This window comes from Macrobrachium rosenbergii, chromosome 42 (assembly GCF_040412425.1).
Source record: "Macrobrachium rosenbergii isolate ZJJX-2024 chromosome 42, ASM4041242v1, whole genome shotgun sequence".
In the NCBI taxonomy this organism is placed as follows: domain Eukaryota; kingdom Metazoa; phylum Arthropoda; class Malacostraca; order Decapoda; family Palaemonidae; genus Macrobrachium; species Macrobrachium rosenbergii.
The window spans coordinates 19440741-19453121 of NC_089782.1; the positions used below are offsets into that span (position 1 = coordinate 19440741).

The window sequence follows — 12381 nt, forward strand, 5'->3', positions numbered from 1 at the left end:
CACATTGATCAGTCGTTTCACCACGATTCTGCCTCATATTTCAAAACTCATAATGTCTGAATTTGTTTTTCTTTGGCTGAAAGTAAATGGTCAGCCTTGTTTACTTTATCATATTAGCATCATCACCACTAAGGCTAATGTTTTGTAGATTTCAAAACTTCATCACTGCATAATGCAACAATAGGGCTTTTTTCTTTTCTTGAGACATTGGTGTTGGCTACAAACAGATTCTTTAGTTTTGCAATGTACTGTCCATCTTGTCCATTTTCATAATGTATGTCGAATGAAGGAAAGATGAATCACATCTTGTAAACAAATTGCTATAAACCGCTGGAAGATGCTGAATACCCACTGATCCTACCACCCACAGATCACTTGTATTATAAATGTACAGTTACACATAAGGAAGAGTGTAGGATATGATAAAATGGCCAGACCCATATGGGATGGCTAAGGAGCGTTTATTCCGCTTGGGATACAGACTACAACTACTGGTTTTCAACGTTGCAGCCAGTACATGATCAGTTCAGAAATGCTAGCAGACTCCCGGGCTTCCCCATGATTGGTTGAGGCATGTGCAGGAAGGCAGTGCTTATGACATGTTCTTATAAAATTCGCTAACTGTTACACCTGTCAGTCTCTGACTTTGTGGTTTGACCCGGGCAAAATTCTTTTGAGCCCTGTGCAAGCCTTAAGTTACCATCTTAAAAAAACTTGACTTCTTAGGCCAGAGCAAACATAAGAGGTGGTCTAGGAACACCCTTTCTTTCTGTTTTCATGAATTGATTGAACGAGTGTATAACTCTCAGGGTAGGACAGCAGTGGTCTAGCTTGGGCAAGAGATCTGGTCAAGGCATTGGCCCATCACTAGCCTTCAGTAAAACTTTTCAGTATTTCAGGTAATGAAGGCATGGGTCTAGAAACATCAGACTGCCTTCATTTCATTCTATCTTACGGAGGACATTACCCACAAGTCCCTGGACATCACCTTGGGACCTGTGTAGTCACCAAGGCTTCATTCATACAGAAAAGTATCTCACCCAGGTAATTGGTTAAGTGCAACCCTGAGGATGAATATTGAGAGTCGTCTCTTGATTTTTCCTTCCTTCTTCCTCTTGAGTAGCAGCTTAGGCCAAGTACCTGCTGCATCAGGCCAAATACAGGCAAGATTCACAATTGAGCATCCAGTTTAGAGTTTTGATTTTAAGATGTAACTCACTTTGCTCTTGTAAAAACAAGGGGTGTTGGGAAAGTAGTTGACCAATATCCTAAACCCTTGAGCTATGTTAGCCAGTTACAGCTGCTTTCCAACTTGTATAACCCTTACAGGGATCTCTGAAGAAATCCTTACTTGAGCAAGACTCCAGTGCCATACTGCTCTGACATCCCTGTGTCAGGCTGAGTAGGAGATTACAGGAATCATTGGTATCCTTACTCACTCACTTGACTGAGATCAAGACATTTCTGGATGGGTTTCAACATCCATGCAGTTGAGAAAGAGACAGCCTCCCACCTAATGAGTTAGTCTTGTGCAGAAAAGGTAATGGTTTGTATTTTCTTAGGAAAACATTTTAAAAGTAATTTGTATTTTTATATAAATAACTTACCCAGTAATTACTTAGCTAAGTTTCTACTCGAATGGCAGCTTAAATTTTGAAATTCGTGATAGCGATTCTTTTGTTTTGTATAGGTGACAAGACCCTGCCCACTTTCGGGATAAGCTAGAGGAACAACTAAGCCAATAGATCAATTTGTTTCTTCCCATCTGGTGAAGTATTCTTTGTATGGTAGCCTTTTGGCATTGTTTTTCCTGATTTGACTGTGGCCAATTGACTGTGAATTTTTAGCTGTTAGTATGTCAGATGCTAGCCTTCTAGCTCCTGCACAGCAAAACCCAGTTAACGAAAATAACTTACGACTCCCACACCCTGTGCACAAATTGCAGATGGCAAGTTTGTACCATTGATTTGATACATGCATGAATGGAGGAATTGTGATTTAACGAATGGAAGACCTTGACTTCAAACAATTTAGAGAGAGACAAAGAGGAAGCTGCCAAGCTGGCAAGAAATTAGTAGTCAGACAACTCCTAAATCTAATGATGCAGACATCCTTGCTGCATCTCCTCCTATTGTTCCTGGTTTCCTGTATCAGTACATACCCTTGTAATTCACTTACTCCTGCTCCTGACTTTCACACTGAGCCCAATCGCTTCTGCCAGCATGGAAACAAATTTGATCAGGGAATCAATATGGTAGTAGTATGTGGCCCCAATTAGGGGCATCGATGTCCTTATGTATAGTTAGTTAGTTATAAATGATTTGTTTAACTAGACTCTTGAACCTTTTTAGGTTCTTGTGCTGGAAGTCCTATGTATGTATGTCTTGATAAGAAAAGTGAAAGGAAGTGTTATTGGAGGAGGTGGCTGTTCGTCCTGCTGATTCTCCTAGGCATCGGTCACTACCATCCTCCCCAGAACCAGGGAGGAGGCATACCGTTAGCCCAAGGGAGGTCAGTTGGGTCTGCCTACGAGCAGTCGCCTCCTCAGACCAGCCTGTTACATCCCAGGTTGCATCAAGAGACAGCCACTGGAAAGGCATCTTTTGGATGTGCATCAGCTCTCATCTAGTTCAGGAGATTCTTTACCATACAGAAGGCGCCAGTGGCATTTTCCCGACAAGTCACGCCCCTTGAAGAGGCGTATCTCTTCCAAGGATCTAGCGCCCGAGTTCTCTGATGCATCCGCTCGCTCTAGAGCTCCGACACATCAACGTACATCTACTTCTCTGCCTGCTGCCAGTGCCTTAGGGGAACCAACCAGTATTTGACGCGGCTTCTAAGCTTCAAGTTCCAGTCATTCAGTTCATGGTAATGCAGTTGTCAATGGGCTTCAAGTTTGATCCAGCTTTTTCTCTTCAACACACAAGTTGATAGCATTCTGCAGCTCTTCACGACCATCCACTGCTACAGCAATCCATCAGATGCCCTTGTCTCCTGTTTCGTCAAGAAGAGGATTTCACAAGATTCCAAACAACTCCTTTATGCTAGCCCCTTCTGGAAGTTTTTACTTAAGAATTTTCAGAGTTCTTTCCTCCTGTGATTCCTTTGTCCCCAGCTTCATCTTTTATGATTATCAGCTTTGACACTGGCCGGACTCCCTGTTGGTTCTCTGTCCTCATCCAAGAAGTCCTTATGCTACTGGGAGGCCCTTTCCTGGGAGTTGCTGCCTTCTCCAGGGGACTTATCTCATCCTATTGACGGCATCAGAGATCCGCTCCTTGCATCAGCTGTTGCCTTTTCAAGGAAGAGATGGAACACCTATAAAGTCTTTTTAAGACTTGAAGTTTTAAGTTTTTGGACTGGTGTTTAGGCATTCTTGCCAAGAAAGTTCAAGATCCATTGCTTCCACCTGATTACGCTTTGGAATATCTGGGTTTTCTCTCCTGCACTGACAAAGCAGTCAGAGACAGTTCACAGGAGATTGCTTTGCTATACATAATGGGCGTACTCAAGAAGAGGAAACTGTGGGTTTCCTTTACATCTGAAGGTGTGACATCATCCCAAATATCAGCTCTTTTATTTTCTCCACTGGACAAGCATCATCTTTTCCCATGGACAACCGTTAGTGAGATTGTTTCCAGCCTGCATAAGAAGCTCACCTTGATCTCTCTGACACAGTCTACAAAATGACAGAGAGATTGGGACTGCAGTACCCACCAGGACCATACTCCTTCCAGCCAAGGCCCTTTGGGACAGGCAGATCTCAGTCTAGGTCCAGAGGGATCAGTTAGGTTCACACCTGAGCTAATCAAGTGAGACCCCAGTCCATGCCCCAGTGGGTGGAGGCCCTCTTCTGGGAGAGATGGAGTTCAAGAGGGGCAGACCAGTGGGTAGTCAGAGTACTCAAGGAGGGTTATTCTATCCCCCTCAGGGAGAGGCCTCCCTTGACCAGCACTCTCGTTGTCTTGATGGCTTACTCTGAAGGATTGGAGAGGCATTCGGCCCTCTCAGAGGTGGTTTCCTCTCTCATCAGCATGAAGGCTATAGAACTAGTCAGGAACTCCAAGTTGAAGGGGTTATACAATCGACTCTTCGTAGTGCCCAAGTCTTCAGGGGGTGGAGACCAGTGCTCAATGCGAGTGCCTTGAATGCCTTCATAGAGAAGACAAAATTCAGTATGGAGACAGCACAGTCAGTTCTTGCCTCTATCTGTCAGGGGGATTTGATGATCTCCCTAGACATGCTGGACGTGTATTTTCATATCCCTATTCACAAGGATTTTAGAAAATACCCAGGCTTGTCTTCAGGGCCAAATTTATCAGTTCAGAGCACTTGTTTCAGCCTCTGACTGCCCCTTATAAGTTTTTAATGAGGGTACTTGCTCCCTGGCAGGTGGGCCCATCTAGCAGGGTAAAGACTGCTTTATTTATAGTAGACGACTGCTACTTCTGCCCCACTAAGGATCAATGCATTCATGGAGGACTTGCAGAAAACAGTTTGCATGACTCAAGATATAGCAGTTTTATTGAATCTCCAGAAATCTCAAGAAACTCCCACTCAGAAAATTCTCTATTTGGGGATTCTGATAGACTCTCAGAGTTTTTGGGCTTTGCTGTCCTCCAAGAGAGTGGAGGACTGTTTAAGGAAGGTCAACCTGTTTCTTGCCCTTCATCCATGCACAGCAACACAGGAATGAGTCTTTTAGGCACACTGGCCTCATTGGAGCAGTTTGTAAGACTGGGGAGACTGCACATGAGGCTGTTACAGTTTTACCTGAGAGCCTACTGGGATCGGGAGGTACATCAAGATATTCACTTCTTTCCTACCACAGCGGAGATAAAGGGAGGACCCAGTTGTGGAAGTCCAAGAAAGATTGAGGGAGGGGAAATTCTTCTCCCAGTGAACCCCGACTCCAGGCTTCTTTGCACCAACAGATCTGGGTAGGGGAGCCCGAACCAAGATTCTCAGTGAAGGTGGGTCCCTGAATGAGAAACAGCTTCACATCAACCTATGAGTTGAAAGGGTTACTCTGGGTCTCAGTCATTTTGCAAACAGAAGTCTGCAATAAGACGATCATAGTACATTCAGACAAATACCACAGCCTTGGCCTACATAAACACATTCATCAAGGGGGAACACACTCATTCTCCCTGTGAGAGATAATAAGAGATCTGTTGTGCTGGGCAGACCAGAACCAAACCCATTAGTCACAAGATTTATCCAAGGCAAATGCAATGTCCTGGCGGACAAACTGAGCTGCTGGAATCAAGTCCTTCCAACGGAATGGACGTTAGACAGTCAGGTTTGCTCCAACCTTTGGAGGTTATGGGGACAACCAACCCTAGACTTATTTGCAGCTTCTTGGAATCACCATCTACCTCTGTTATGCTCCTTGTTCCGGACCCTCTCACGTGGGCAACAGATGCAATGGTCCAAGATTGGTCAAATCTGGACCTTTACACTATTCTGCCCTTCAGAATGATAAGGGAAGTTCTCAAGAAGTTCCCCTCTCTCAGTAGGGTAAAGATGACCCTGGTGGCCCCCTTTTGGCCACAGAAGGAATGGTTCCCAGACCCTCTGGATCTCCTCATAGACCTTCCAAGGCTCCTCCCTGCTATTCCAAGTTTTCTCGAACAACTGCACCGCAGGATATTCCACCAAGGCCTGTCCACTCTGGCCCTGATAGGCTTTTGACTGTCAGTAGACTTGTCCGAGCGAAAAGATTTTCACAATTGGCAGCAGAGACCATTGCCAAATGTAGACGTGCCTCGTCCAACAAGCTCTACCAGGCAGAGTGGAAGTTTTTTAGGACCTGGTGCAGAAGAAACGGAGCTTCATCTTGTCAGACGTCTTTCCTTCAAATAGCTGATTTTCTTCTTTACTTAAGGTCTTCTCTAGGAAGGTCTTCTTCCACCATAAAAGGTTACAGAGCAATGCTCAGCTCAGTTTTCTGTCACTGAGTCCTCGGCATTTCTTCTAATCAGGATATTTCGGACCTGATGAGGCCATTCGACACCACCAGATCTAGAAAGGAGGAGAATTTCTCTTGGAATCTAGATGTGGTGCTTAAGTGGTTACCAAGTGAGCGCTTCGAACCTATGCGTTCTTCCTCTCTCAGGGATTTAACTAAGAAGACTATTTTTCTCGTAGCGCTGGCCACTGTGAAGAGAGTAAGTGAGATTCAAGTGATCGACAAAAGGATCGGCTTTTTGAATGGTGAAGAACAAGAACCCTTCACACCCTTGGCCTTGTTCTTTCACCATGAAGAGCCTATCAGATATTTTAGGCGCAGAAGAGGAGGAAAGAGTGCTTTGCCTGGTGAGAGCCCTCAGGTACTACTGCACCAAACGGAGAAAATTAGACGGCAGTCTTCTAATTTGTGGTGCTCAGTCAAAAAATCCCTCTAGACCTTTATCTAAGAATGCCATTTCCTTCTTTTTGAGAGATCTTATGATTGAATCTCACTCCCAAGTGGAGGAAAATGACTTGAAAGTCATGAAAGTTAAAGCTCATGATGTAAGGGCAGTTTCTACATCAGTAGCTTTCAAGCTAAATCTTTCCTTATCCTCCATTCTTCAGGCAACATACTGGAGAAGCAAGTTGGTGTTTGCAATGCACTATCTGCGGGACGTGGAAACTGTTTACGAAAACTGCAGTACTCTAGGACCGTGAGGAAGTGTAGGAAGTATCCTTTCCTGTGTATTTAGCTCTTCGCCTGGTTAGTGTTGGGTAGTGGTCATGTTAATTTTTATGGTGTAGGTGATTTTGTTGCTGGGTTTTTATTGTTTTTTGGTACTGCACCCTGGGCAGGGGCAATTATATGAGCTTTGTTGACACTTGGTATTCACCTTCGTCACAAAGTTCCCGCTGTATACCGTATTCTGTCAGCCTTCAGAGCACTCCTTCTCTGCAGAATATCGCACTCCCATAGAGATGACTCTGGCTATACCGCCACGTCTCTACAGGTTGAGATGAGCACCAATCAGAGGCAGTAATCACCAGGTAAGGAACAAACATTGTCTCAATGTTAGCCTATTTTAGGTCATTAACTTTTCAAATGTAGATTGTTATTTTACCATCCACGATTCCCCAGCACCTTTCAGTATGGAATCAGCTAAGTAATTACTGGGTAAGTTACTTATATAAAAATGATCTTCACGATAAAATAAAGTTTTACATATACTTACCCAGTAATTGCGGATGGAGCCCACCCTCCTCCCCATGCATGGACTTTTTTTGCATAAATAAATTAATCTGTTGGCTTAGTTGTTCCTCTATCTTACCCCGAAAGTGGGCGGGGTCTTGTCACCTACACAAAACAAAAGAATCGTTACCGCGAATTTCAATATTTAACCTGCTGTTTGAGTAGAAACTCTTAGCTAAGTAATTACTGTGTCAGTTTATATAGAACTACAGTTTATCATGAAAATGTCATTTTTCTTGGCTATGCAAATATTATATATCCCACCTCAAATCCCCTACTTCTTAACAGATGATAAAAAGGAAAATTGCTGGGTGATGGCAGGTGAGCGAGGGTATTCCCCCATTCACCCCTCTTAACCACCAGTTAACCAGCTTGCGCTGAAGGATACTTCTGCCTTTGGTTTCTATGACTAGAAAAAATACTAATTACAGTACTTAAAAAAAATTGTTCTTTTTGCTGTAAAAACCCATAATTCAAATGATGAGGTTCCATCCTCCCTACATCACTGAGCTCCTTGCTATTTTTCTGGTAACATGAAAAGTGAAGCATATGGATGAAGGATGCCATGAGCTCTCAAGTAATGCAGGTGCATTAGCATTAGGTGCTCTGTCAGACAAAAGAATGCAGTGTCTGGACATTCACAGACCTGAATTCAGAGCTAGATGTACCAGGTAAGTTATAGTGAATTGAATAAAATGTCCAGTGCAGTATTTTTGGGAAAATATTTACGGCTATCATATTACCTTGGTTTCTGTTGATTATTTTGTTTTCCATAATCTTATTGTTTATTTTAACAGTTTGGGCAAAGATTAGAGAACAAGTTTCTGTTTGCATTATTTGGATGTGATGCCTAAACACAGTTGGGATGCTCATGCTCCAAGGTCCTTCAACAGACTTTGGCTGATCTGTGATAGCTTGATTGAAGTTTTAATTATTTCCTTAAAGGAACCATTTATTGAGCAGCAGGATAAAAAAAATGGTGATTACAGAGCATTTGGGTTTTTAAACATTTTAGTTATTTGCTCAAAGGAGTTATTTACTGATCATAATTGAAAACTGTCTGTTGCTGAGTTTTGCTAAGGGTATTTCTTGATTAAAATTTCACAGGTCCTTGCATGGGGTCAGAATAACTGTGGACAGGTTGGTTCTGGTACCACCACAAATCAGCCCACACCAAGGAAGGTTATCCCAAGCATAGGTGGAAGAAGGGTGGTTGATATAGCATGTGGTCAGACGTCATCAATGGCAGTTATGGATAATGGAGAGGTTAGTATCTCTCTCTGTCTCTGTCTCTCTCTCAGGCCAGATATCAAAGGAAATAGTGATTTCATCAGTTTAGACCTCAACAGTTTTGATACCTTTAAGGGGAGCGCTGACGCCATAAGGCTCCATTATAAGTAAATGACTGTTTCTGCCTTATGATGGCAGGGATTTGCTTCAAATTTTTACCACTGATTCTACAACTAATAATGAAAATTTCTGTAGTAGGGAAATTTATAATTTCAACTTCTAAGTTAATTTCTTTTTTTTTTTGCAGTTGAAAAAATCATTGTCACTTCGAGAATATGCAAGAAAAAATTGCACTCAAAAGTGATTTTCCTATGATAAAATGAAGGTATACAGTATAGTTATACTACAATCTGTAAAGTTTCATTAAATTTGATTGTCTTCTTGGAGAAATAAGCATTTAGTTTTGAAAAAGTAAGCTATGAGAAAGTAGCAAAACAAAAAAAATGTTTGGACTTTCAAGAAAATCCTGAAAGAATCAGGACATCTGGAGTGAGTTATCTGTATATCATTATGACCCATTTTCTCTGTGATGCTACCACTAGAGAGAATGGGATGTTGTAGTGGGTGACAAGTATTTTTGTACAAGTTTTTTTATGCTTTTTTACATGTATTTTCACAATTTGTCATTCACAGTACCATACAAGAGATGAACAAAATTGTCCATGAACCAATCTAAACATTCTTTTAGCAATAATGCTTCAAGATATGTTTATTTACACATCCAAAACAGTCCATAACTCACTTGGACCTATCCAGAATTAGTCATACAGATGTTTTTTGCACATTTTTTTACAATTTTTCATTCACAGTGCCATACAAGAAATGAACAAAATTGTCAATAAACTAATCTAAAAATTTTTTTAGCATTAATGCTTCAGGATATGTTTGTTTAGGCATAAAACAGTTGAAAACTGTTAATAACTAAAATTCAATAATTCCTTGAAATTCGGAGGTCAGTATGCCCCTTAATACCTTTGATAGTACTTAAAAGATTTTTGAGTCTTGCATAAAAAGAGTACAGGTAGTACAAAAGATGTTTTTTAGGTCAGAATGATTTTTTTAAATACAGTATTATTTTAGGTTAAATAATGAGAATGTAACACTTGTTATTTCTCAGAACATCAGAGAGGTTTTATTATACATCAAAACTTTGTAGAGATTGTATCTATAAACTTTTCCAGGTTTATGGCTGGGGTCTCAACAGTAATGGCCAGTTGGGACTTGGAAATAATGTGAACCAGCACAATACATGTCGTGTGACAGCTCTTCAGGGTGTAGTGATCACTAAGGTAAGTTTCTTGATATAATTTTAATTATGTTACAAGTGGACCTTTATAATTTGAGATTATAAATTTGTTTTGAATTGTATTATGGGTATTTCTGTGCTTTCTATATAAAGAATATCTTGCAGGAATGTTGAGGAGAGACTTTTCAGGACTGTGATCCAAAGATACAAAAAGAAAAAACACATCTTATACTTTTAATCCGTTCTTACAGAAATACAAACACCCACCCATTACACAGGAGTACTCCTCTGTGCATACTGGAACTTGGTAACAAGTTGAAACTTGATAACAAGATAATAACAGGGGGTTAAGGGGTAAGAATACCCTCACCCATTTACCATCACCAAGCACTTTTTCTTCAGCTGCCATCAAGTGAAGATGTCTCACTATGCTCCAGCTGACTGCTAAGTTGGAACTTGTGTTTTGGAGTGTTTTCTTTAGTTTGTCATGGAGAAATAATGTATATAATGTAGGTGTGATAGTGTGAGAGTGGTTTAGATGGATCCTACTGTAATTGCTTGCATAACAGTAGGATCTGCAGCTTCTGGAGGGTTTTTGTAAAGGAAGGCCAGAAGTGTTAACCTTCCGCTCCCTTCTCCCTGCCCCTGAACCTCTCCCTGCTCTTTCTATGTGTACACCCCTCTCTCAGCCAAGTGTGGGTCGTGTGCAGGAAGTTGAGTGATCGATAAGCCTATCCTTTCCACGTCATCTGCTACCATCTGCTGTTGCTATACACACTAGGAACTAAACACTGTTTAGCCTTGCATATGTTTATCCTTCTAGTGGGAGATGCCCCCTGTAGTATCGACCACGGTTACTGCTTTTGCAGAGAAAAGTAAGATTTGGGATCTGGGTAAGATTTGTAAGTGCTTCCCTTCTCTCCTTACACAGGAAGAAGAAAAGAAGTCCTAGAAGACCTCTCAAGAGAAACCCCAGACAACTTTGAATGAATGCCTTTCCTGGCTTGGGAGCTAACAGTGTTTGTCCACCTCCAGGTGTTACATCTGCCATAGGCAGGGCTGACACAGGTCTTACAGAGTGACCTTGGTACCCCAAGTCATCCAACACTTCTTGGACACGAGGAACGCTTGCCACCTGTGTTTTGCCAGAAGCACACATGGTGAGCCAGTGCTGACCCCATGCTTGGTGTATGAATGATCCCCAGACTGTGCATGGACAGACAATAGGTTTTCATGCAACAGGTCTACATTTTATGGTGCTCAAGGGCACCAAGTAATCTGTATGTAATTGTGCTACACCTAACTGCTCATGGTTCACCATAGGCCCCAGATTGTGTCTTTGTGATAGCACATTGCTTAGTCTGCCATGTCCTTTACATAGCTCAGCTTTCAGCTGCACAAGACAGATAACCATGGCTATTAAACCCTGTTCCATGCATGGGTTACCCATTGTTAGGGAGAGATACCAACTCTTGCTGTAGGGATCTGTTAAAACCTGAGGGATTTATCTCCATTCAGAACCCCTTCAGCAAAGTTGGACAGAGATTGTTTGGCTCTTGGTTTGATTAATGCTATCAGGGAAGTTGAACCCTTCCCGTAGTTCGAGTTACTCGAGGGTTCACACAAGAGGTGAGGCAGTTGTTCCAACTGCTGTAATTGCTGCTTGCTTGTGGTACCTTGAATCACGTTAACTGTCTGATCTGTAAATCAGAGGGTTCCTGCTATCCAGCAGTTAAGCAAGCTACTGTGGCACAGCATTTATTTTCCTGTGGCCTCTCCTAGTTTGGATTCCATTTAACACAAGGAGCTTCATGGGACGGATGACCATGGCTCAGAACCCTGATTCATATGCAGGATGTCCTCAGCCCTGGGTACATCAACAGGTACCGTTGGTACTGATCATGAGCTTAAAGTCCAGTGAATGAGCATTAGAGCAGACTGGTACACCTTTTTTTCTCAAAAGTAGCAGACCCAGTAAGTACCTTTGCAATGTCTACAACAGGGCCTTTGAATTGTCTGCAGCAGGACTGTTTACCAGTTCAAAGCTTTCCCAGACTGAATAGGAGGTTATTGGAGCCATTTATCCCCTGTTCGTAGTTTTGACCAGGATTGTGACACTTTCAGATGGGCTTCAAGTCAATTGAAAGAGAGAACCTTTCACCTAAGGCCCCCATAGGCAGGTTAGTGCTGCACTGTAGGTATTACTTGAGGTTCTTTGCAGTGTCCCTTGCCCCCTAGCTACAACCCCTTTCATCCCTCTTACTGTACCTCCATTCATATTCTCTTTCTTCCGTCTTGCTATCCACCCTCTCTAACAATTGTTTCATAGGGGAACTGTGAGGTTTTCCTCCTGTTACACCTTTCCAACCTTCCTGCTCTCAGTTTCCCTTCCAGCACTGAATGATCTCATCGGTCCCAGCGCTTGGCCTTTGACATCAATGCTATATTCATATCCTTCCACCTAAGGCATGAGTCTTCTACATAAGAGGTGATGGTTTGTATTCCCTAAGGAACAAACAACAAGCTTTAAAGCAATTTTTATTTTTCTTGGTATACAAACCTGAGCCTTTTATCATTTTTCCTGCTCTGTCCCTAGTGCCAGAGGAAAATGTGTTTGGTGATAGCAGATTAGTGATGGTAT

The 12381-nt window shown here is 42.2% G+C and overlaps 1 protein-coding gene across 1 annotated transcript in view; it reads left to right on the forward strand.

Moving 5' to 3' along the window:
- Positions 1–12381, forward strand: part of LOC136828026 (RCC1 and BTB domain-containing protein 1-like) — a 72483-nt gene that overhangs the window by 32366 nt on the left and 27736 nt on the right. Inside the window, exons 4-5 of the mRNA XM_067085664.1 lie at positions 8312–8470; positions 9676–9783. Coding sequence (XP_066941765.1) covers positions 8312–8470; positions 9676–9783 — 267 coding nt within the window. The remainder of the gene's footprint in view (positions 1–8311; positions 8471–9675; positions 9784–12381) is intronic.